Consider the following 25,536-nt stretch of genomic DNA (forward strand, 5'->3'; position numbering starts at 1 on the left):
GACTAGTCCTTTACTCAGTATTTTGATGAAAAGCTTTAGTAATCAGACCAATATACATTATTCGTATACTTAATCTGATATCTCTTTTAGCACTTAAAGGAACAACAGCTGCTAAAGTCAGACTCCTGTCCAAAAAGTTTTGTTCACTCTTATTATAGTAGCATCTGAGATGCCCTCAACTGAGGTGTTTGAGTGAGCAAAAGGATTTTTCTCCTTTCTTCTTCTTCTCCCTCCCTTCCCTCTTCTGCAGTGATTGTTTTTGTGCATAGTTTCACGGACTCTCCTTTCTTCCTCACTGGGGCTATAAGAAGAGAATAGTATGATAGGAAAGCTCTAGGGAAAGACTTGCAACACAAGATGTATCTGAAACAAACTTCTAGACTGTTTGTAAAAACTGACATTATTTTATGTTGATAATGCCCAGTTAAGGAGATGGGTGCATCTAAAACTGTATCAGCTTGTCAGATCAAAGTCCTTAAATACCTTTCCACTGTCATGGCATAGTGGCAACACCAAAAGAAATTCCAGCATCTCTGTGCTTAAAGATCAAGGTTTCTTCTCCCATATAAACAATTTTAATTTGGGATCTTTCAGAAATTTACTCTTGAGGAGATTAAAACAGCCCTTCATCTGTGCAGCCGGTACATCTCTAGAGGCAGATGGATTGCCTTTAAATAATCACTAATCCTTGGTTTTGCAAATAAATTACATTCCTTTCCTTGGGGAAGGTCCTGCATTCTGACAAATACACCCCTGTATGGGATTCACACTCCAGTAGGGCAAAAAACCTGCAGAACATGATGATGGGAAAGACTGGAATTTGTTGTGTCATTTCTTCTGTTAAACATGTTTTTCAAGAAGACAGTAGTTAACAGATTAGAAAGGATAACTACCAAATTATTTCACACAGATCAGACAGGCTTTATGATCTGTAGATACTCAATTGATAGGATGAGGATGTTCTTAATTTGTCAAATCTAGCTAGTGATAAGAAACATGTCTTTTTTTTCCCCCCTCATCAGAGTGATAGCAATTTGAGTTTGCCAGTTTTTCAGTGCCTGCAATTGTACATATATTGTAAGCAAGTCACTACTACTCTGTCTGTAGAGAGCTCTGCACCATGGAGTTTAGTGTCAGTCTTTTGCACTCCAGGGAGGCGTTATGCTGTGATAGGGAATTGCACAGCCCATCTTTGGGGTCAGTGACTGACTCAAGTTTTGGATATTAGGACAAAATGTGAGAATCACAGCAAAGTCTAGGTTGGAAAGAGACGCTGGAGACCATGTGGTCCAACCTTCTGTTGAAAGCAGGGCCTCAGTTTAGGTTATCCAGGTCCTTGTCAAGCTGAGTCTTGAATATTTCCAGTGAGGGAGATTCTACCGTCTCTCTAAGCAATCTATTCCAATGTTTAATTGTTCTCCCACTGAAGGTTTTTTTCCCCTTATATCCAGACCAAATTTTCCCCTGAGCAACTTATTTCTTGTCCTGCCAACATGCATCCTTGTGAACAAAGTACCACCATCTTCTGTAACAGCCTTTTAGCTATTGGAAGACATTGATTAGCTTTCTGAAAAGTGAGAGTCTTTTAAATATGAGAGAGCACATCTGTCCTGACCTTAGTGTCTGCCTAAAGCCCTAATATTAACATTTTATGAGCCAGAAGTTTTATTTCAAAATAGCGTGTAGCTTCTCTTGAGGGTATCTTCATTTGGAATTCTGTCCCTAATTCTGTATCTTTTATCTTCCGTAATAGAAGTCAATGCTTTAAGATTTTCCAGTATTGAGAAATGTGCATCAATAATGTGTATCTGGCTTTTCATTTTGAAGGGTCCCTGGTTGCTTTAAAAATGTGGTTTACAGATTGTGCATAAGAGCTACTGTGACCAGCCTGTGAAATCTGAGAGGGAATCTGGTTGACAGAACTTTGCAGCAATAACGGAGCAGTGTACCATGGCAGGCCTTAAGTGGTGTGGGTTTTTTTTTCACTGTTTGAGAATGCAGGACACTGTGTAGAAATCTGTTTTGGATTCTTTGGCTTTTAAGTATTTGTTCTTTATATTAAAATAAAAATAACCGGATCTTAAATAATGAAGGATGTTTAAAATGTATCAAGATAGTTCTGTGATAGACGTTTTGAAGGCTCTGGTGCCTGGGAACAATTCATTAGGGAACAATTCATAGGGAAGAATTCATTACTCCCCCCTCCCCGCCTACAGCTTGGTATTGATGTAGTCTTTTAGACTCAGTTAGAGATCATCGATATTTGAGAGAGACTATATAAACATAGCAGATGTATTACGTAGGGACAAAACTGAGACATCTGTATAAATGGAGCTAAAAGTGCTACAGAATAGCGATAGGCGCTCTTTGGGAGGCACTGAACTGGAGTAAGGTTTCTTTGAAATGATCAAGACACTTTCTTAGTCTTTTTTGCAGCATAATACATAAACCTGGTATCAAATTACAGGACAGGTGCAAAGCATCGTTCTGTTTGGAAAAATATTCTGTGTAGAAAGAGAAACTGCACCTTCCAATTCATCAGCTCTGTTCCCTTTGTATGTTCAGAGATCCATAACTCCTGATTCTATTGATTAAGCTTTTATTGCTTTTTGTTTCCTTTAAACCTACAGAGTTCCAGTGGTACAGCTGTTGGGGAGAAAGAAGAGTTTTTTTCTTCTTCTTTATTTTCAGTCTCAGGCCAAATTACTTACCATAGTTACAATTTCTGAACCTTTGTTTTCAGTGTACAGGGCAGAAAGCATTCAAGTTGATTTAAAAGAAAAAAACATAGGGAAGGGACATGACTTGATTTAGCAATCCTTGGAATACAAGAAACATGGGATTTCAGAGTGCAGTTTATGCAATCAGGTTTTGGTTGGAATCACGTTTAAAGCTGTGTATTTGAGTATAGTATTTCTTCAAAAAGAGACAAACATACAGAATCTTTTAATGGAGTGTCCTGTAATAAAACCAACAGCACAGAAGGAGGTGGGGGAGGAGAAGACTGAGATGTGGTCAATTTAGAAAAGTTGGGTTTCAGATATGGGATAGGATGATGAGTTCTTAAAACTCTTCTGAAAAGTGTCTGGGTGGCCTGAGAGAATTTTGTGTTTCTTCTGGCCAGAACAAAGGTAGTAGTGCAACATAAGAAATGAGCATATGCAAAAAATAACACAGAAGGAGATCCCATAGGCTGGATAAAATCTAGGGAGCAAAGTATCTTTCATGTTAGGGGCATTGATGTCCAAACCTTATAGATCTGTTTTATAGACACTGAGATTATAGGGTTAAAACAAAAACAAAAGCAAACAAAACATTACCATATGGATTATATTATTGCAGATTTACTATTAACTTGTTCTTCTGAAGGGAAGAAGTCTGGAAAGCCTTTTCAGTAAATTAGGTTAAGTTTGCAATTAGTCTAGTCTTGGACATTTAGGAGAGAAGAGAGAAAGATCATATACATATCGTTGCCATGAGCATCTAATTTGACTCCTACAAGGTGTATTTGGACCAAAACTAGTACTGTCTACCCTTATGTGGTATTGCATTTTGGAAGCCCTTAGTTTAGTTCATGTTGTTTAAAAACCTGTCTGGATACACATCATTTACTAAGCATTTATGGCCATGTATTTGATAGATTCCTCTGAACCAGTCTGCAGAGCATAGCATGAAGCATTGTGTTGGTTGCTTCTGAAACAAAATGCCAGTGTCCCAATTAATTTGTAAATGGAAGATATCTGCCTGTGATGAATTAACAAAGTGCTGCTTCTAAAGGCCAATTGATATTTCATACTGTAACTACCGCATACTTGTTACACGCTTAAGTAGATCAGAGCAGATTGAATGACACAAGTAATTCTCCCCTCCAAAACCCACTTTTTTGTCTTTCAGATGCCACTGTGAGGAATTTTTGCAAGGTTCTTAGTTTCTGGCTGCTGATCAAGGGTATCTTGGTTTTCTCATCTCTGAGAGACACTGGTGGTACAAATAAACTTTTTCAAAACTCAAGTGAATGTGGGCTTGGCTTTTGGGAAAGAGTCAAACATGCTTGCATCCATTCTTTACACCCCATATTAGGCTCTGAATGCCTGGTATTGCAGCTAGCACACAGCATTCTCACCAAGTGTAAATGAGTCCTCCTTAATGTGGATAAGGGCATAAAACTATGTTTTGCCCTTATACTTCTGCCTTTACAAAAGCTCATTAATTAATATACTGTAAAGTTAAGTAGCTCCTACTGTAAATCAGGTAATTGAACTGCTGCATGTTTTTTTGTGGCTCGACAGACAAGGTAATGTCAAACTATACCGTGATTTTTTTCCCTTTCTTTTCCTCCTTTGTCATTTTAAATCTCTCACACCCTTGTAATAAGAGCTGACATCGATCACAAAGCTCATGAATAGCAGCACTGTTACATAAACCTGCTGGATTATAGTAAGAGGTTTACCTTGGTTTCATTTTTACACCCTTTCTTGAATCTCATGCAGAATGGATGAGAACCATTTAGCCTCATTCTTGTGAGATGAGTAAGGTGGCTAAAGTATCTGCCTCCTCTTGGGATTTAAATCTGACACTGTTGTTGTTGGCAAAGCAAAAAGCATTAATTGCATGACTGTTACATTACAGGCACATCCTATTTTTAACGTGGAAGTTGACCATATCCCACAGCGTTACCACACAACATGCAAGCTTTATTGTGAGAGTAGATAAGCTTTATTGCAAGGGCAGATGCAGATGCTCAGATAGGATTGTTTTTATAAATATAAAGAGCTTCAAGACAGGAAGGAGTCTATGGACTTTGCTCTGGCTAGATGTTGTGGAAGTTTGTTGGAAGCCATAGAAAAGAGTCCAGCTCAAACCAGCAGGATGAAATGTGGCTGTTACGCAGTGGTTTGATCAGAACTTGAGAAGTGCTGTTAATGGCACTTCAGGTATGTTTGAGTTTTCTTGAATTATTCAAAAACTGTTTCTCATGAATTCAGGAATGTCTCCCTTGAAAGACAAAAGGAGGTATGTCTGCAGAATTGTTAGGCAATGTAGTTTGTTACCACAGTTGGTAGACCTCGGGGAGGGCCGGGAGCAGGCTGGGAACTGAATGGCTGTAGAGGCGAGATCCCACCCTTGTTTCCAGACATTTCTGCCCTGGGTCACACTGGGGGCCAAGCAGCGGGGAACCTTGTATTGTGGCTTGAACTCAGCCTCCTCTGCTGACAACTTTCAGCAGAGAGGCTACTGGCTCTGGTCAGGTACTTAATTCATTTGGCAGCTTGACTCCTTTATGAAAGCTGTGTCTTGTTGACCTGAAGGTGGAACCTGGGATCAGGTTTTGCTTGGAAATGCTGCTGGTAAACAGCCTTTTGGTAACTCACACATCTCTGAGGGGATTGCTCTCCAGTAAGGCAATCAGTCTGTCACTTTCAGTGATGTCTTAAACTGGAGGCTGGGGCTGGTGATGAGTTAATGGGCAAGGGAGCTTAAAATAATGGTGTAAGTTTGCTGCCCATTGTAGACATCTGTGTCTCTGCCAGCCCTGACGTAGTGGTTTTAAATGTCTCCATTCATGGAATCACACCTGTTTATGCTTAAGTGCCAAAAACTGAATATTTGAGCAATGAAAGAATTCACTCAATTGTGAAAGGAATGTGCCTAGAAATGTTCCTTCATGGCATAATTGAGGAGGTTTCAGAGATGTGTACTGCCTTTTAAAAACGAATGCTCACATCATTCTCGTTGTTCTTTCTTCAGGTGGAGCCATATGTATGAGGTTTTTTTTTTTAATTTGTTTGTTTTAAAGTTTAATAGTTCTGTTAATACATAGACACCAGCTGTCAGTTAATTCAGAACAGCAGACTGCTGGTGAAAGACAGCCTCATTAGAACAGAGGTTAAAGAACATACACCTGATTTTGTTCAAGGGACTGGTACCCATTGGACAGGGTTAGAAGAGTTCTTGTATTAATTAAGTCCTCCTACACTGTCCAAGAGGAAGAAGGGATGCCATCTCTCATGATAGGCAAAAGTCTTCTGCTCTCTTTGCTAGCTTTCTTTAATGTGTAGTCAATTGGGAAGACATAAAAATCTAGACTGTCATTTGAAGTGGGAGTGGAAGAGGAGCACTCAGATCATGTACCTTACCTCCACAAAAAATAGGTGGTAAATGAGAAGAACCCCGCTCACTTCCTCACCCCTCCTTTCCTTTTTTGGTCTTTAATTTTTAAAGCATGGTTTTGGAGATCTGATTTGTGATATCCCATGGGGATTTCAGGGGTACGATGTTGCTGCCTTCCTGCCCATGGTTGACAGCTTTCTACTCCCTTGATCCTGTTTTCTCCATGTGCAGTAAAAAGCACTTCTCTGCATATGCTTTTTTTGTGTACTGGGAGGGGACAGCAGTTGGTACCGCACATGTATTTGCATTGTTGATGGCCAAGGCTCGGTTTGACTTATGTTAGCTTCTTTACAAGGAGTCCCTGACTTGAAGATGGGCTTATTGATGATTTTACAAGTAACTGTTATTAAACTAATGCTGTTGTAGTGAGAAAAGCCCCTTTCCTCCTACAGGTAAGATACAGAATTTAAACTACAAGGATTTTCCTGTTAGACTCTGAAATGTTGAGACCAAATTTTGAATATGAAATAGAAAAGCACAATAGGGATGATGAAGAAAGGTCTGTTGAATCTGAATGACTTCACTTTCATAAAGGTAAGGTGTTGATAGAAACAGAATTTATTAAATTAATTTTTAACATTAATTAATATAAAAGATAAAATAATAAAATAATAATCATTAATAGTTCAATTATTATTTAGTATTATTTATTAATTTTATAAAATAATATTAAAATAATATTAATTAATTAATTTTAATATTAGCTCTTGTCCTTTAAAAAGAGGAAGATCTTTTCATCAGCAGATTGAAAAAGATTATGGTATAAACGTAGCTCAGTTAGAAAGAAGCCCTAAGATGGTTAACTGAAATTATTAGGGAGTCAGAGAGTTTTCAATAACAGGAGACACTGAAAAGGTAAGTGCTTAGATTAATGAAGGACAAATTACATGGGATGTAATAGGGGATTACAAAATAATGAATTATGGGATGAGTATGAATGCCGGAACAGAGGCTGGAGCTGGAAGGCTTAATATTGACAGCGAATAAGAGGAAGATGCTGTGTTTTTTAACATATGGAACTCACTGCCGAAAGATATTGAGGCTGAGTTCTCAGCAGAATTTAAGAAGGATTAGCTGTTGATGGAGATGGAACAATGTATTCATTGCTACAGAAGATGAGATAAACAACCTGTAATTAAAAGGGATACAGATTCTTGTGCTAAAAGGCATAAACAAACTGTTCCAAAGCATCTGGTACTCTCTTCTACCCAGCAGGATAAGCCTATCTGCTTGGGCATATGCTGTTCGCTTGCCCGTCATATTTTCTATTTTCTCCCACCTGCTAGTGGGAGAATTGGTAAGGTAGTTTTGGGACTTTAAAAAAAAATGTCCAATGTAGTTATTATATTCAGAGCCAGCTATTAATGTCTTGTTTTCTGCCTGGATTTTACACTGTCTGTTGTATGGGTTGACTTGATCTCCATATGTACACTGCCAAGCTCAAGAAGGCTCTGACTTCCAGGGCTTCTCAGAAACAAACAATAAATAGACTTTCTAGATTTTAGTTCTTAAAGGTGAAAATAGACTTGCATTCTAACATAATCTTTAGAGGGCTTCTTTCAGATTTAGCATAGTTCATGATGTTGTTTGTAAAGTGAAAACAAAACCCCAAAAGACCCTTGTGCTAGTGCAGATATTTTGATTTAGAAGTTTAAATGTAGGTAGCAGGATTTCTATTTTTTATAAAGTTATGTTTTTCTGTCGCTTTGGAAACTCAGGCATTCTTTCTGCTCAGTCTGAGGGCCCCTGAGGGACAGCTGGTATGACAGTGTGACATAATCCCAATTTCTTAGCTTCGGGACCCCATATTGCACTTTGACCCTCATCTCCCATGTCTCCTGTGCATTAGCATATCAAGCCATCATCTGCATCTGATCACAGTGGGTTAAGGTCCCTGACATGGTTTACAACTAATTCCTTTGTACAGTTTTGAGACAGAATCTCATTCTGTCTCTAGTGTGAAATCCTAAATGAGAAATCTCAGCCACATATGCACTGTTGGCAGTATGTGATTTTTAATGGAAATCCCAGGGACCAAATGACATAGAATGTTTGGCACAGTGGAAAGTCTTATAAAGGGGTCTTATTTTCTTGATCACCAGTGAGGGCCCCATGTCAGAAGGATAAACTGTTCTTTAAAAGTATAAACTAGAAAGTATTAGTTTAGGCCATTCAAAGAGATTTTACCTCTTTGCCTTGGGGAGGAAAGGAGCGTTACTGGGTTGCTGATGAGGCAGCCATGAGCTGTTATGCTAGTGCTCTTTTGTCAGAGGAAACAGATTAATTCATTTCCTCTCCAGGAACAATTTCAAGAAAGATGATTTCTCTGGGTGAAGTCAGGACTGATGAAGGTGGGTGTGGGACTGAGGTGGCTAGACACTCAATTCCTCTGTCTGTAGGTACAGATCTTTTCCCCATAGATCTCAAACTCGGTGTCTTCTCAGGGGTGCTCCTTCACGTGGTTCCAGCATCCTGGAGTGCTGTCCCACTCCTGTCTCTCTGCCAGCCCTCCTTTTCTTCAGCCATGGCAACGCTAGGTGGAGTCCCAGAACGTGGAGCCCAGCTTCTAAGAATCCATCTGAGTGTCTGTGTTTTCCTTCCAACTTATGCTGTATGCACATTTACCTGTCCCAGGTCCTTTTGCCTGGCCTCTGGAAGTGGCTTTCTTCTGCAGGTGGAACTGAGGGTCAGATGATGCCTGTTGGACACTCTTGGTCCTGCTACAGGGTGAAGAGAGAAGGGCATGAGCTTGTCTCTGTCCTCTCTCACAAAACATTAAAGAGAATCATTTACTGGTCAGATCGCAGGTACCAGCTGTGAGTAAGTCTGTTTCTTAATTAATACAGTCTCCCCCTCCATCATCTGTCTGTCCATCAAGCGCCCAAGGAAGTGCTGGTTTTCTGAAGGTATTAGAAATGGCTGCTGTTCATGCTAGTAGAGGAACTAAGTATGCATTTCACTCCTCTCCAAACACTTGGTAGTGATTCTTTTTAGCATTTATAACAAACAGGCTGTTCATATATGCTCTAAATAATGTGGGAAGCTATGATCAGTGATTGGAGACTCCAAAACTGAAGTTACAGTAGTACTGTCTGTTTCTAATGGAAGCCTTTTCCTGTTGGAAAATGAAAGTGTGTCAAAGGTAAAATATGGCTTGGGATATTTGGTTCTGAAAAACACGGGCAGGTTTCAAAACTTGTCTACTGTACAAAGTTGTCCTTGAAACCTGCCTTGTGTCTGTCCAGTCCCATGATGGGCAGAATGCTTCGGATTTACAGCATGCAAGCTGGGAGCTTGGAAGGCCCCAGCATGTGGAATGCAACCCTCAGAGCATCCAGGTTTTTGGTTATAAATCCTGCAGCCTTGGGAGCCCTGGGAACTCCAGGTATTTTGACTTGCTGGAGTCTGTAAGCTCTTTATTGTGGACCAAGGAGCATGGAAGTCCTAAGAACTCCATGTTTTTGTCTCTCATGCGATACTAATTTCAGTTTGGTTTTTTGGACATTCTTTTCCCTTTAAGCTTATTCCAAAATCACTTGTGTGGGTTTTTTTAATCTGAGTTTTCATTTGTATACAGCTGTATGCCAGAGTCTTAAGCTATTCTTTCCACCTCTTGTTCCATGTCTCCTTCTCATGGCCTTCCAGGATTCGGAGCAGTGACTGGAAAGATGTAGTCATTGAGTTTATACTCAGCAATCTCGGTTCTTTGTCTACCTAGTGTACCCTGAGGAAGGCTTGTATAATTGAGTTCTTGGTCAATATCATTGAAAAGAAAAGAATGAATTTAAGAACCATATCCCACCAACACTTAATAGTGTATGCATTTGTGTGTGTCTCTGCAGGGCTCAGTATTGTTCTGAAGTCATGTGGCAGGGTTACTAAAACTCATGATTTCTAAAAATAATTAATTTGAGAATGGTACAATGGTTAGTGTACTAGCTGAAGCCATGTGAGGTGCAGATTAAGTTTGCTTCTCTGCCAGCAATTTCCTGTTCATCCTCAGCAAATGTCTTGGTCCTCGAGTTCCCCATATTTAAAATGGTGACAGTAGCACTATCCTACATAATAGAAATTGCAAGGTAAAATATATAATAAGTTGTAAAATGGCTCGTATATTGTGGTGACTGAAGTTTTTATTTTCTCTTTTTAAAAACTCCTAGAGTTTCATATTTTCAAGTCAGGAATCATGGGGGACCATAACAAAAGCTTAAGATATTTTTGTTTACCCTTCAGTGTTTGTTCCTGTTCTTGTGTATTGTAGTCCCTCTCCCTCTCACTGGGTCAGCAAGATAATTTAAGGGGAATATCTTGTAAAATGGATTTGGAACTTTTACAAGGGGAAAAATAAGCATAATTTTTATATATTGCTGAAATACATTTTGTATCTGTATTATGTCTTTGTAAATACATGGTTGTAAATATGTGTCTAAACTTGGTCAGCTTTTGCTCTGTTTTGCAGCATGGTTCCACAAGCCAGTTGTGCAAAACCAGCTGAAGAGCGCAGAAACAAACAGAGGGGTTCAGGAGCACTGTAGCTGGGTGTAATTGGCACTGAAGTTCTGGTGAGATAAAACTAAGGACTGAGAAAAAATATTAAATATTTTGTGACTTCCAGTAAAAACTGAAGTTGTTGGGATCTGTATTTTGAGGACTATGGTGGACTGTTCCCAGGAGGGAACCAAGTAAATCAGTTTCAGTAGGAGAACCAGGCTGTGTTGTTTGGGCCTTACTACTAACACCCTTCCTTTCCATCTTTCTGCTACACCCACTGTGACATCCATTTTCATACTTGGTGTCTCAAAGTGGCCTTATTTCTTACCCTTAATACTTGGATGAGCCATTTAGATGCGACGGACTGATGTTCGTTGCCTTGTCCCAGGCATTTGTGTGTGGTACTGAAATGATTTTCTTGATGTGGAGACATCTCTCAGCAACAAAATTCTGTGATTCAGTAATCAAAGATTAATGAAATACAGAGTGAGCTTTTGAATGTTTTTCATGTCCTAATTACTTAACAGAGGTGAGATCTGTAGTGAAGCAAAATGTGTTTGTTCCTGTGCTGAGGTTACACTGTCAGGTGGGACCACTGTAAGGTGCTGTTGAATGGCCTTGCAGCAACACCTACCACTGAAGTCTCAATCAGAGGCAGAGTTAAGTGCAATGGCTAGTCAAAACACAGCTGGATGAACTGGTTACAGCTTTTTCACTGCTTATTTTTTTTAGCAAATAATCAGTTCTGTGTGATTTATTAACTGAGCTACATAAACACTGAGTTAGAGTTCCAGCAAGAGGAAGTGGCATCTAATCTGTAAAGCGGCTCCGTGGCCACAGATTCAAGTGGCGGAAGGTTACTGAAGCTTGTAAAGTCTCCCTGGTGGCAACAGCATAACCGTAAGAGGGTCATATATTTCCTTTGTACATAGTGGGAGGGGAGGCTGATCTGGAACCGTGTTTGCCCTAGTGCTTGCTGTTCAGGCTTGGATTTTGAAGCTGGCTATTGGCTATACATGTGTCTTTGGTTGTTTGTTTTGAAGTATGAACTGTCATGTAGACTAGTCATGGAGAACTCTTAATGGAAGATGCATTGCAGGTAATGGGAAAGAAAACTAATCTTTTGTAGTATTTGAAGGCAAAAATAGAAAACTGGAAAACTTCAATAAGGTCTAATAATGAAAACTTGAAAAAAATAAGCTTGGAGGGAGAGTTGTGTTGCTTTTTTTTTTTTTAACCACCAATAGAAATGTTTCCACTATTTACAAACTCTGACTGGATTTGTGGAGATCTTTTGTTTATTACAAAATATTCTTTCAGTTTTTTAACCTTGAGCAGGGCAGATTAATTATTACTGTCATGTAACTTCATGTGGGAAGCTAAGGCAAATACTTACATTGCATTAGTTCTCGCAAGTGCATAGCATTTTTTTTTTTGCTGAAGCTAGTCTATGTCAGTGTAAATTTTACGGCAAACCAATGGGTGCAACAGGAAAAAATGCTTTAAAATACTTGTGCATTCTCATAATTTTTTGACTGAGAGCTCAATTCTGTGTGACAACCGAAAGTATGTAGCTGTAGCATAGGACTGCAATGGCACAACTTTACACTGCCAGTAAGTGAATTTTCAAACAGAAGAGATTTTTCAGACTTCTAAAACCATACTCAGTCATTTGCCTTGTGTTTGAGTGCAACTTATCCTGCAGTCTCTGGTGTCCAAGGCAGGTACCTGGCCATGGCCTACAAGTCTCTTCCATGTTTTTTTCTGAGAAGGTTGGTTCTTGATGACTGCTCATGTTGAAGTTTTTGTGTGCACCATAGACGTGTACAGAAATGCCCCACTGTACTTTGGTCACTGCTAATTTATCTTTTTTTACTTGGGTGTTGTGTGTGTAGCCGTTTCTGCTGAGTGGTCATCTTGCAGTCGCCTTTCTGATGGATGCATTTGATGCAGGTAGTTCTGAAATGACTTTTGAAAAGCAAAGTGAATAAACACTGTTGATATAGGCTTGGGCCTGCCTGTTGTTAAAATGTTATTCTAGAGCAGAAGAGGCGAGAGAAAGATATTACACATACAAACACTGGATATTTCATGGCATGAAGTACTTTATGGCGGAAGGATCTTTTCTTAGAAAAAGCCTGTCAAGAAAGTTACAGCACTGCTTTAGTGTGTTGATTCTGATGTTGTTACATAAAAATTACAGAATTTTAAGGGGCTTTTGGGCATATATATCTAAGATTGAATAAACATTATATTATCTTTTCTCAAAGATACCTGATAAAATAATTAACAGTGCATTATACTGTGCACGTGAAAGGGTCAGTTGAAAACTGTGCATAATTTTTGCTTTCCCTGGTAGCTGTATTTCTTTCATAGCGGCCTCCTAATATGGTTTCTTTCTTTACAAAAAGAAAAGAACAACCTGCATTTTAAATCTGCTGTATCACTTTGCACCATCAGTGCACTGCTTTTACGCTTATGACAAAATGACGAATTTGGAAGCACCATGTGTGACCTGAAGTATTTCTCTTCCTCCCCTCCAGGCACTTGCACACATACGCACAGACGCTCATGCACGGTTGTGCCCTCTCGGTTTCAGAGTGCTAGCAGGCATGTTGCACTACTGTCTGGAAAAGAAATGTGGCATTTGGGTCAGTGTTTTCTAGTTCACAGACTACCTGTGATGTAAGATGGCTTATTACCATACACAAGAACAATATCTGACATACTAGTTAAATAGAGCTGCAGGTTCAGATCTCCTTACATTTCAAGAGTTTTAAGAATTGATTGATGATCCCATAAGAGACAGCAGCTCTGCTTTTCTGGTTATGGTTAATTATATCGCAGGGGATGGCGTCACATTATGTGCATGTATAACTGAGACATGTGCCTATTCAGTGTATGCTGGGTGCTAGTCTATTCCAGTTCCTTGTCCCATGGCATTTGTTTAAGCCAGAAAAAAAATGTAAGTCACTGTTAATTTAATGAGCAGGGAGAGGTTAGCACCTGTCTATCTAATCCGTACTTTTCCAGTATTTTATTGCATTAAAGGAGTATCACTGCCTCGCAGTTCTAGCTCATAAACAGCTAAACAGTACTTGACATTTAAAGAGATTTTCTGTTGTGCACTTGTATAGTCAAGAGTAATTCTAATCCTATTAAAGATATTATGTCATGGAGGCGTGCCCTGGGAGAGAAGGCTTCTGCTAACTGGCCCAATGGAAAGCAGAGGGGAGGAGCAAGCAGGAGGGTAGATTTATTACTCGATAGTTAGGTCAGGGATTTCTGTGGGAAATGCCCAGTGGTTGCAGTTGCTGATGATTTCACGGCAACAGCAGTGAAACACAGAGTGCGCTCTGATAGCTGGTTACTGAATGAGATACTGCAAATGGGTGGAAAGAAAAAAGACAGCGTGTGAGAGAGAGTCAGAGAGATACAGAGAGGGAAGCTGAGAGCAAGGAAAGTGCTCCGGCTCGAGGATAGTCTCCCAGGTGTACTGCAGAAGCTTTTTGGAAATGGATGCAAGGACCATCTGCTGCCTATAGATTAGAGGGCTGTAGACTAGGAGCGGAGAGAAAGAGCTTATGGCTCTTTTGAATAAAAATCGAAGTTCTGCATAACTGATTCATCAAGATAAATCATAAGTATGCTCTTGCATGGGATATTCATGTATAAATCCATGCCACAGATAGACAGAGTACAGCCTACATTGCTATAAAAAATAAAACCAGCAACAATGCAGTGAATAAATTCTGCAGTGATTATCTGATTTATGTACGAAGAAAAAGAGAAGCAAAACACAGGCAGCTCTTATCGCACTGTGGCATTTGCAAGGCACTGCATTTAATGCTGAGAGATGCTATACATTAAATCTGACAACTGTGAAAAGAGAGATCATGGAGAAGTCAAGTAGTGAGGATTCTTCAATTCACCGGAGTCCATCTTTGGATAGCAAAGACTCAGATTTTGCTAAACCTTCTACCTCAGGGAGGCAATTTGGTCGAGGTTTTACTGCTGGAGCTTTCTATGGTACAACTGGATCACGCACACAGAGCCACACTGGGGTCGGAACTGGGACCGGCGTTGGGACTGGGACTGGCGTAAAAAGTGACAAATACAGTGCACCCAAAGGCAGCAAATACGTGGTCTTTTACCTGGATCTATCCTTTGTTTTCCTTTTAGAATTTAAGAAGTGCAACATGGCAAGAGGCTGCCTGTGTTGTTTGAAATACATGATGTTCCTTTTCAATTTAATATTTTGGGTGAGTACTGCCTTTTCAGTTGCCTTCATTCGTTAGTGTATCCTGTACTGCTGCATTATGTGTATAGTGCATCTTTGAAGCAGTACAGTAAGTTCCTCCCTCCCCTCCCTCTCTCTCATACCTGCTTGGAATATTTTCAGTGTTAAACTTGTGTCTGTTGGGAAAATGTACATGCTTCCTATATCTTTATTACCACCTGGTTACTGTAGTTTGGCTACTAATTCCTCAAACTATCCATTCTAACATGTGTTTTGAACTGCGTTATCTAAGAAAGGGCAGAATTGTTGCCCTTTAAGGAAGAGCAGAATTATTGTAGCATTAAGATCCTGCAGTGGTAGGATTTTTGCATTCTGTTGTAATACCTTGTGTTGCATTAAGCTGCAGGTTAATTTATATTTGAAGTACATTCTCATTGTCATCACAAATCTCATTTGCTTTTTGTAAACTTTATTTGACAAACTGCTTTTTCATTTGAAGGAAGTTCTGTCCCATTTCTCCAATTAAAACCAATAAATCACGTATGTTCTAACCTCGTACAGTATCAGCATAAATGTGAAATGACTGGAATGGTGAATTAATCTGGATTCAGTTTCAGCTGCAGTTGTCCACATTGGCGTGTTAAGTTGGAGACTTGCACTTGCTTCTGGGGGATCAAAATTGATTTTCCTCCATCAGCCCAGAGGCATGAGGAGTTTGCTGAGGCAATGCCTCAGCAAACAAGTTAAAAACATAATGGCTACTTTGAGCAAAGTATTGTCACGTACAAGGGAGGGAAGAAAAGTTAAGTCATCTGGCAGCTAGGCATCCTTGAGTGAATAGTATTGTTGAGGAAATTGCAGGCTAATTGAAAGACTGAATGTGCATGAATATAGCCCAATATGAAATGGTTTGCTTAGTTTGAAATCAAAGGTCACTGCTTTCCTGATGGTTGCAAAGCTTGAGCACATCAACAAAATAATTCATGGTTGTGATCCAGAAATATACAATATGCCTCATAAATAAATTAAAACACTATCCCTGGATTTATTTTGGAAAAAGGGGCATTAACAGTCTAGTTCAGATAGCTGCCTCTGGTGTAGAGATACCATTGTTCAAATTAGAAGTCTTACTAGCAGCTTCTCTGTTTATCTTGACCCACTTACTGAAATAACCTTTAAGAGCAAGAGTTAATGGGAGATTTGGTGTGGTGTTGAACCACTCATGCAACAGTGAGCTTTTATCAGTAACAGACTGAAATGCTGCAATCACTGAACTTGTGGGGGTCTTCCTTAAATAGAAAGGTAGAAATGGTCACTGAAGAACATCTGATCAAAGTTCACTTGTGATTTTATAAATTTTTTTTCTTTTCTGTACACAAACCCTACCAGAAAGTTGCCTTAACTATTTCTGGAATAAATCACTTTGAACACACCAGATTTATATCAAACTGGCTATTTGACCCAATGCTGCATTACTTTGATGCCTTGGAAGTATTTTTTTCATATGCTATATGTTGTGATTAGTTTTGGAACAGCTTTTTTCTGATATTATTACTCATGTCCTCTGTGATCCATCATTAGGTATCTCTTCCCCTTCACCTCTTTAGATGCAATATCTTTCTTTGCTTTTATCTCCTTCCCAAGCAGCAATTTTCTTGACTCTGCATCAAACCTTCAGAGTCCATTTTTCCGTTCCTTGAACTTGGAAAAATATTTCAGACCTCATCTGCGTGCTCATCTTTGTCTGCTCAGCTCCCACTGGACTTTTATACAAACACATTGCTTCTTAGGTTAAAACTAGCCTACCATCTGGAACAGTTCTCCAGTACCCTGTGCTTCTTCAACTCTTACCTCTTAATCTCCTTTACACCCGCCCCACCATGTCTTTTGTTGTGAGACTTATACCACTTTTCTTTCTGTTACTAAACTTTGTCACCACATCTCTGTCTAATATTCTAAAAAATGCTTTTTGTATGAACCAGGCTATACAGAATGAAAATGATACTCTGGAATGGTGAATCTGAGAGATTATAGAAAAATGCTAAATGCAAGATGTCAGGCACTTTTCAAAATAGTTTACAACAGAAATTTGATGCACCAGCCTGGTTTAAATTGTTCAGAAGTTCCCCTTTCTTCACTTTAGCTTTCTTATACTCAATTTTGCAAGACAATCTTGATGTTTCCATGCATCCTTCCAGAGGACTGCAGTCTTGCTAGATTCTTATTTTTCTTAACCAGGCTATTTTATTGCCTTGAGCCATTCAAATGAATAATGTTATCATGTCTTTTTACTCATGGAAACACGAGCTAGAATGAAGCATACTACAGGCAGGTGTTCTGTAGTTGACTGCCTCTGGCTTTGTACCTGGAACCTACATTAGTTCTACTATGTCTGACAGGTTTTGGATATTTGGCTCTGTATGTGCTCCTTGCTGACACTGCACTTGCAGTATATCTCACTCCTGCCCTGAACTCTCCTGCTAGCCCAGCCCTGGGCTCGCCACGCAGCTCTGCCAGTGCCCTCTGCTCCTACCCTGTCCTGAAGCACTCCCTGCTATTTCAGTCCTGTCTTTCTTCTTAACCCTTTTTTTCCATTCCCAGGTTTGCCTGTTCTCATTGCTTTCTTCTGCATTTCTGTTATGAAACCCAAGTCCAAAAACATGAAGTTGTGGCCTGCTCTTGAGCAGTGACTATCATCTTTTGTAATGGAAGGTGATTTATTTTTAAAAAGAGAAGACTTATTTTTAAGCATGAAATTTTCTGAACCTGTAATTCAAAGCAGAATGACACTCCTGGTCTTCAGAGGCGAGGAGACCACTGCCATGCTGTTATCTTCTGACAAAGGCAAGACACATTTTTTTTTTTTTTTTTTTCCAGGAACTGATTTAGGCAACTGGAAACAGAGGTGGAAAAACTGTGTTTCAGAGAGTCTTTAAACAGATGCCAGTCTAGCAGCTGTACAGCTGCAATAGGCAATCCACCTGACCAGATTGCTTGCCACAAAGCTACATTGTTCCGAGCCTGTGGTAGCAGAAAGCCCGTCTCATGGGAAGTGTTGTTCTGCCATAGTAAAATGGTGTTTCTGAGATGCTTCCTCTGAAAATGAAGACTAGTCATATCCTTTGGCATCCCAGAATGCTGGCCACTATTGTCTTGAATGATTCTCAGTGTTGGCCCGAAGAAGGATGTTCTTCTATAGAAAAAGAGGAATCTTTTTCCATTATTTGCTTCTTGGCACAGAGAGAAAGGCTGGGACCTAATCTGTCCCTCATGTGGCAGCGAGCTATACTACTCCTCCAGCCTGGCAGCCAGTTCATATATATTTGAAGATTATATCTGAATATAATTTGAATATACCTGAATATATTCGAATATACTATTATATATTATACACATTATTTTTATATCGAACACATTTTGTATATTTATATATATATATATATATATACATATACAAGTATATACATGTATATGTTTGAAGGTGATGGAGAAGTGCAGTGGTTAGTGGATTCTCTGTCATTATGTAGCAAACATACTGTCGCTGTGATAACTACGATAAAGAGGTGGTGCATTGTTTCTGCCCAGCAAGAATTCAGTGTTTGTGAATTAGATTAATGACAACAAAATACAGTTTTTGAAAATTAGTAGCATGTGTATTAGTTAACGTGGAAGGATCGCATATGAGTTCTGAAAAGCAAATTGATCTAAGCGGGGCCCAGCAGTAAGTTGAAACAGAAGGTGTTTCTCTACCATATCACTAAGAGCTTCAGGTATTTCTCTGTGGCCCTCTGATTCTTAACAGTTGTTCTTGGCCATCTGGCATTGCTTTCTTTTAGAGATTAGGAAAGTCTGAGCTGAGGGTTAAGGAAGCTTATAGTATTTAATTGTATGGCTAGGATGATGATTTACACTGAATTCATCCTAAGTGCATAATATGTTTTGCAAAGGGACTGGGCAACTACAAATGTTAGCTGATTTAGTTTGCCTTCAAGAATATTTATGTGCAAAGATATGGAGATTGCAAAGTAGCCAATATAGCTCTGCAGAAGAAATAAAATATTGATTTTTGATTCTACAGATAGAAGCTTAATTGTCAAAAAAGGTAATCACCAAATATAAACATTAGGGTATATGTCTTTCTAGGGTAGATTTCACTTCATTGTTTCATTGGAGAAAAGGATTACAATAATTATTTTCACAAAATGTATCAGAAAATCTTACTGGCTATAAAATGGAAATTCTATAAAACATAAATTTTAAGAAGAAATTTCACTCATGAAATGACAATTTTATATGGTCCTAAAAGGGAAATTTTGAAGTGATAGGAATAAGTTATCAAAGCTTCACTGGAGAACTTTGCAAGTAGACAGTGGTCATGGTGAAATTTTGGGTTGTTCTATTCATTTGACTAAGGTTAATGAGTCCACATACAGTGAAGCATTCATAATACACATCTTGTTAGATTTTTAGTATTGCTTAATTTTAATATAAAATGCATTTTATTGGGGGAACATATGGCAAGATTATTAAATCTCTGATCTTCTGTGTTTGAGGAAGAGCTAAGGAAAAGCTAAGTATAGTCAAGAAGATCTTTAATGTGGTTTATTTGTTAAATTGTTTATATTTAAACTGCTACCAAAAAATCTGATAGGTATAATACCTATTTATTAATGGTATAATTATAGGCAGAAGTTATGATTTATCTAAGTTAAATGGAGTCAAATTTACAAATTCAGATATTTAATACTCAGTTTCAAAATAAATTTTATAATAGGTTGGGAGCATTTTCCTTTCTCTAAATGTAAGACTAGAAGAGAAAAAGATGGGCTGGAAACTTGCTGTCCAGAAGTAGCAGCAAAAAGTCAAATATAGCAAATTTTTCACTGATACTCTGTTATTAAAATAATAGATAAAGACTATTGCTCCTGAAGAGTATTTTTCTGCATTATTTATTTGTCTAATTTAATCTTATAGTGGGACTAATTAATATTTTTTCCTGTAGATTAAAAACAATGTTGCGTGTTTTATCAATGAGCATAAAGACAGTGGTACAGCAGCCGTGCAGGTCACTTTTACTAAAGTCTCAGATCAGACTAAAAGAAAAAGAGCATGTCCATTCCTACATCTGGCTGCTGTCAGAGCTATTGGTACTGTAAAGCGGCTAAGAATTTTAGAATTGTTTATATAAAGTAATCCATAGTTATTTACACCAAACTGGAACATATACTATAGTGCACTGTTTAGTTTGAATTACAAAGCTGTAATGCTTAACTGAATCTGTTGGACAGACAGTTAAATCTTGTGAAGAGACTTTGTCCCTATGCATAACTGAAAGTTAATCTCTGAGGTTTAAGAGGGGTCGACAGTTTGTCCCTGAAATGAGAACAAAATTGCTAACTACAGACAGCTTAGAATACGAAACACATTCAAGTTCTCTCTTTTTTGTTGTCTTCCCTCTGGCTGCATTATCTGGTATTCCCCATTTTCTGACACAGGGAATAATGACAGGGAGAGACAGTGAGTGACCCTAGGATGCTTGTCTCTTGACATAATAGTGATATTTACTTCTGTCACATTTTGACTCTAATGACGTAAGTCAGCAGTGTGGTGACAATTGCGGTACAATCCCATGAAAGTAAGGCTACTAAAAACCAAACAAACAACCAAAACAACAAAAAACAAACAACCCCCCCCAAACAAACACATCTCCCCCAAAACAAAACAAAAAAACCCAAACAAAACAAGCAAGACAGTGAAATCTGGAAAAAGCTAATGTTTTCAGTCACATTAGCAGGAAGAATTCAGTTTTTAGTAGGGATTCTATAAGCTGTGAAAAGATTCCAGCTTTTAGTTTTAGTTTCCCTTCCAAATGGTATAGCACTGTTTGTGTGCCTATGCAAACATGTACCTCAGTGGGGGAGAATAATTAGATAAACATTTTAGCATGTCAGTGTTTTGGGTGGGAGGAGAAGGAAAGGTAATATTTAGTTCAAATGGTGTGGTGTCCTAATGAATATGATGTAAAGTCCATCTAAAAACCTGTATGATGACATTACAGAACAATATTCAAACATTATTAGAGGCCTGAGACTAGTTTTAATTTAAAGTAATTTAAATTTTACTTTAAATTTAATTTAAAGTATTTTAAAGTTTGCTTCAGAGCTGAGTTAGACTGGTTAATCCAGGTGACGAGGGCCCCATAACTGGTTTTAGGGTCTAAGCTGTTTCAGCTTGATAGGGAAGACATCCAATATGGCATTTTTCACAGCATTTCTCTCGCTAACCACTCTTTGCCAACACCATATTCTATTCAGGTTGTTTTATTTTTTGGTGTGGCTTTTTTTTTTTAATTATTTTTGTTTTCCTTCAGTGTGGAAGTGTTTTTACTCTAGCTGTAGGTAGGTGTGAAAGCCATATGTGTCTGTTAGTTTGGATAAACGATGAGCTGATTCATGACTCAAAAAGCAGATTTGTTGTATACATCTGTTATAATGTAGCCTGCTGGATTTAGTTTAATCATTTGTATATGAGGAGGTTTGTAGTCATTGAAAGCGAGAAGCGGAATAAGAATTTCAAATTGGAAAACAAATTACTCCCCTCCAGCCCTCCCTGCCCCTCCATACTCCAAGAGTTAAATCTTTCTTTAAATATATGACTCAGGTTCTACTCCTTATATCCTCCAGCTGTGTGACCTTAAGCAAATTTCTTCAGCCTTCTATGTCTCAATTCCCCTAACTTTTAAAAGTAATGATGATACCAACTTTTATAAAGCCATGGTTATAATCATGGGGTACAATTATTGTTAACTTTAAAATAAGCTTAATAACTGTAATGTTTCTTACTTACCTCTGGACTCCTAGACCCATGCAGAACATTTCAGTAAGCTGCTTGATTGGGCCTCTGTTAGCATGCTCCCTTTTTGTCTGTTCCTGCTACCTTCCTAAATCTGCAAGAGGCTGATCGAAAGGGGTGTAATTTTCCTCATGCGAGTAGGGGATGAGCTTGTAACTCCATTATCTGGCTATCTGAGGAGGCATCTAATTTTGCTTATTTAAATGTTGCTGACACAGAACAAGACTTGGGTGGAAAAGATGGGAGGATGCAGTCCTTTTGCTGAACATAAAGTTAGGATGTTCCTAATCGGCAGCCAAGTCGTCACAGTTAATACGGTACACTATACTTGTTAGCTCCTCTGTGTTTATCCCATATAATTCATAAAGTTACCCAACTTTTCAGCAACTCATGGAAACTTTGATTCAAAGGAGGAATTCCGGTGGATATCTTGGGCTTTGTTTTAAACATCTTGCAGAAATAAATAAACCACACCTTCCAAACGAAGTAAAGGAACCTAATATGGCTGAAGATGTGTTATTAAACAGGGAAAGTCTGCTGAACTTGTTGGGGTGGTCACATAAAACTTAATCAGTTTAATATCACTTTACGGAAATGACTGCGGGCACTGAACTTGAAGCAATTTCACAACTTCCTGAAACAAATTAGCTTTAAATCAGCTCAGACCTCCATTCAGCTCAGTCCCTTGCTGCTTAGGAGCAACTTAAATTGCTGAATTTATTCAGCAGAGATAGTTGTACTTCCAAGTGTTTGGAAAATTGACTGGGATGTTAGTTCTTTTTTCCTCCTGCTTTTCTTCAGCTGGGCAAAAGTTCACATGGCTGTCCAAACCTTTTAAATTTAATTACTCCATCCAGGGTAGCAGGGATTGTGAATATTCTTGGGACCTGCTGCCAGTTTGAATTTTAAAAGTCATCTGCAGCTTATCTTCAATAATGTCTTGCAAAACTTGGCACCATGGCCAATAGCTTTATCACTGCTCAGGTAATGCAGGTAGGGCTAGGTTTTCCACAGGTTTACAATACGTCCAGGCAGTGTTTGTGGTTGTCCTTAATCAAGGCATAGGCAAGTCCCTACAGTCTTAGTAACCAATCTGAACCCATCTTTAAGTGTTTAGTGTCCCAGGTAACATGCTGGCTCTCGTCTCCTCTCTCATCCAGAGCCTCTGTGCTGTCTGGGAACACAAAGCTGTTGGTTACCCCTTGGAAGGGGATGCAAGCTGAAGCACAGAATGACTAGCTTGCCATTTCTTTTATTTCTTTTTTTGCCTCCTTGTGTTTGCTATGTTTTTGTTGTTAAATGCAGTAAATGAGAATAAACTTTTCAGAGTCAAAAGAATTAATAATGTTTGCAAATATTAGTTCTGTTTTAGTGAGGAAGGAATTCTGTACCCATGGATTCTTGTTGAATCTACTTGGTCCTCATTGCAAGCTGCATTTGGTACTCCTGTCTTTTTGCCTGTCTTCTGACTCTCCTGAATGAAACCCACTTGTGCTGTTTCTAATCAATGCACCAGGGATACATAGTTTTGAAAATACATTGAACTAGTGTCTGTATGTCTTTCTTCCCATATAACACTGGCAAGTCATGAGGCATCAGGGATTGAATTTATATCTTTTTTATTTATTTTGTGGATTTCCTCATACTTCTGTTTTATGTGCATTCTGGTACAATTTCTACTGCTGTAGGTACAAATTGTAGGTCTGCAGTACAAAATGATCACATTACTGTTGATTCTTAAAAGTGTATGACATGTATTGAGAGTTGCTGCAAGGAATTAAAACCAGCAGCAATTGGTATGCAAATCGTTTGTTACTTACAGAATTATTCATTTCTAACGCTGTAAGGAGTTGTGACTGGTAAGTATTTTTTTTACTAAAATAAGTGGGTTTTAATGGTTTTTAATTTTTTTATGGTGAAGAAGACTGAAGCAAGACAATCATGAGCTATGGATGAAGATAAAATTATGAACAGATGACTATAAGCTGTAGGGGTTAATCAGCTTAACGAATTACTAGTCATTAGCAGAGTTGCATTAGTTGCTTGTGTGCACGTTTCTACCATGCTGCACATGTGATGCAAAGCATGTTAACTTAAACCAAGCAATTTACCCTGCAAATAATGGGTGTAATGGTTAACAGTGGAAGCAGTTAACTTGGAGTAATTCTGTCATACATGATCGTCTCTCTATACTGCAATGTACAATCACTGAGTCTGAAATGATGCAAAAATGAAACAGAGGGAAAAGAATTGGCACTGTACAACAAATTTTCTCACTTAATTTGCTGTCTTGGAGAACTGAAGATTACTAGAAGGGCTACTTCTGAATCAGAGTTTTGTTCTTTTAGACTTCTTGATTGATGTATTAAGCACACTTTTCATTAAATGATGCTGCTAAATACTTACATTTTGTTAGTAGCTGTGTCACTGCTGAGTAGCATGGGTTCTTCACAAGACTCATTTCTTCCTCTGTATTGTCTTGGAGAGTTTCCAACCAGTTATGATCTTAAGCAGGTAAGAGAGCTGTCTGTCAATGGATTGTAATTCAGAGATGTAAACATCTCATTTTGCCTCATTTCATAGTAGCTTTAAACTAAATCAGTGGTTAAGAATCTTACTGTCCTGCACTTCTGCCCCCACCCCGTGTCCCAAAGAGTGCCTTTTCTTCTGCAGTGTCCTCTGGATGCAAAGACACAGTTAAATTAGAAAAAAAACCAACTTTATATTCTCAATTGCTCTTTCCTTAGAGTTTTGATTGCCCTGTCATCTCCATTTTCACTGCTTTAAGGAATTGACATTACGTCTGTTGCCATAATCCCAGAGTGCCTTAGGACCCCTTAATATATTTATCCTCTTGACACCTTGTAAGTATGGGCTGTGCTTTTATCCTCCTGATACAGATGGAAAGCTGAGCCACCAAAACAAAGAGGGTGTCTGCAGTGGAGCACAGGGTAGAGGGCTGAGAGCTATTGGAGACCAGAACTAGCAAGTTCATATGTAGCACAGTTCAGCACGGGTAGGCTTGTGTTGAGTTCTGCTGGGCTGCATGTGCATGGCATTGCCCATGAGCTCAGAATTCCTGCCAATCACCTATATCTCGAGCTTGGGTGTCTTTGCAGCAATCTTCCCTGCACTTTCATTTCCAGATTAGCTTGGGCAGGGGCAGCTTAAATCTGTCTATATCCATGGTGTAGATGTGTCCTACTAAGAGACTTGTACAAAGTTAAACTGAAATTGAAGCTGGATCTCTAAAGTCCTTGGTAAGTGTCTTAAGCAACAGGCCATCTGTTACACACCATGCCTTGTGAGAGACTTGATGCAGGCAAGCCACCTCCGAACTCCACATGCTTGTGCAGCGTGGTCCACAGGCACAAAACTCCATTCAGATTTAGGACCCGTAGACCATCCTTTCATTTGGCTGTGTACTCAAGTTCTTTTCTTGAGATTGTCGTGCAATAGATGACAGTCAAGGTGAAGACTTTGCTATGGGATGTCTCTCTTTATGGTGTCCATTGTAATACTTTTTTTATGACTCCAAACCAGCTAATAAAATAATTCCATAAATGGTAAATAAATAAACCAACATTGTATTTAACACTTACAGAAGGTAGAGATAAGAAGACAAAAAAGTTTCCTATTGCATGTCTGGCAGTAACGGTTCTTCCTACTTTCCATAGCCCCTCAAGCCATATGTTTGTCTTCTGCTGTCAGAGCAACGTTTGCTCTAATGGCTTTTTCAGCATGTGGAATGTAAAAAGAACTCTCTGGTGGGATCTTTTTTT

The 25,536-nt window shown here is 38.8% G+C and overlaps 1 protein-coding gene across 5 annotated transcripts in view; it reads left to right on the forward strand.

The window, feature by feature from the left end:
• TSPAN9 (tetraspanin 9) overlaps window positions 1-25,536 on the forward strand; it is a 195,719-nt gene that overhangs the window by 71,112 nt on the left and 99,071 nt on the right. For 2 of the 5 annotated variants that reach the window (XM_075509723.1, XM_075509717.1), the window contains one exon: window positions 14,845-14,924. In XM_075509723.1, coding sequence (XP_075365838.1) covers window positions 14,862-14,924 — 63 coding nt within the window. In that variant the 5' untranslated portion in view covers window positions 14,845-14,861. Of the gene's footprint in view, window positions 1-3,894; window positions 3,949-6,563; window positions 6,706-14,543; window positions 14,925-25,536 lie in introns of those variants that run through there. The other 3 variants (XM_075509740.1, XM_075509733.1, XM_075509709.1) reach the window with 3 other exon arrangements.

The sequence above is a fragment of the Mycteria americana genome, chromosome 1, assembly GCF_035582795.1.
Source record: "Mycteria americana isolate JAX WOST 10 ecotype Jacksonville Zoo and Gardens chromosome 1, USCA_MyAme_1.0, whole genome shotgun sequence".
Taxonomy (NCBI): domain Eukaryota; kingdom Metazoa; phylum Chordata; class Aves; order Ciconiiformes; family Ciconiidae; genus Mycteria; species Mycteria americana.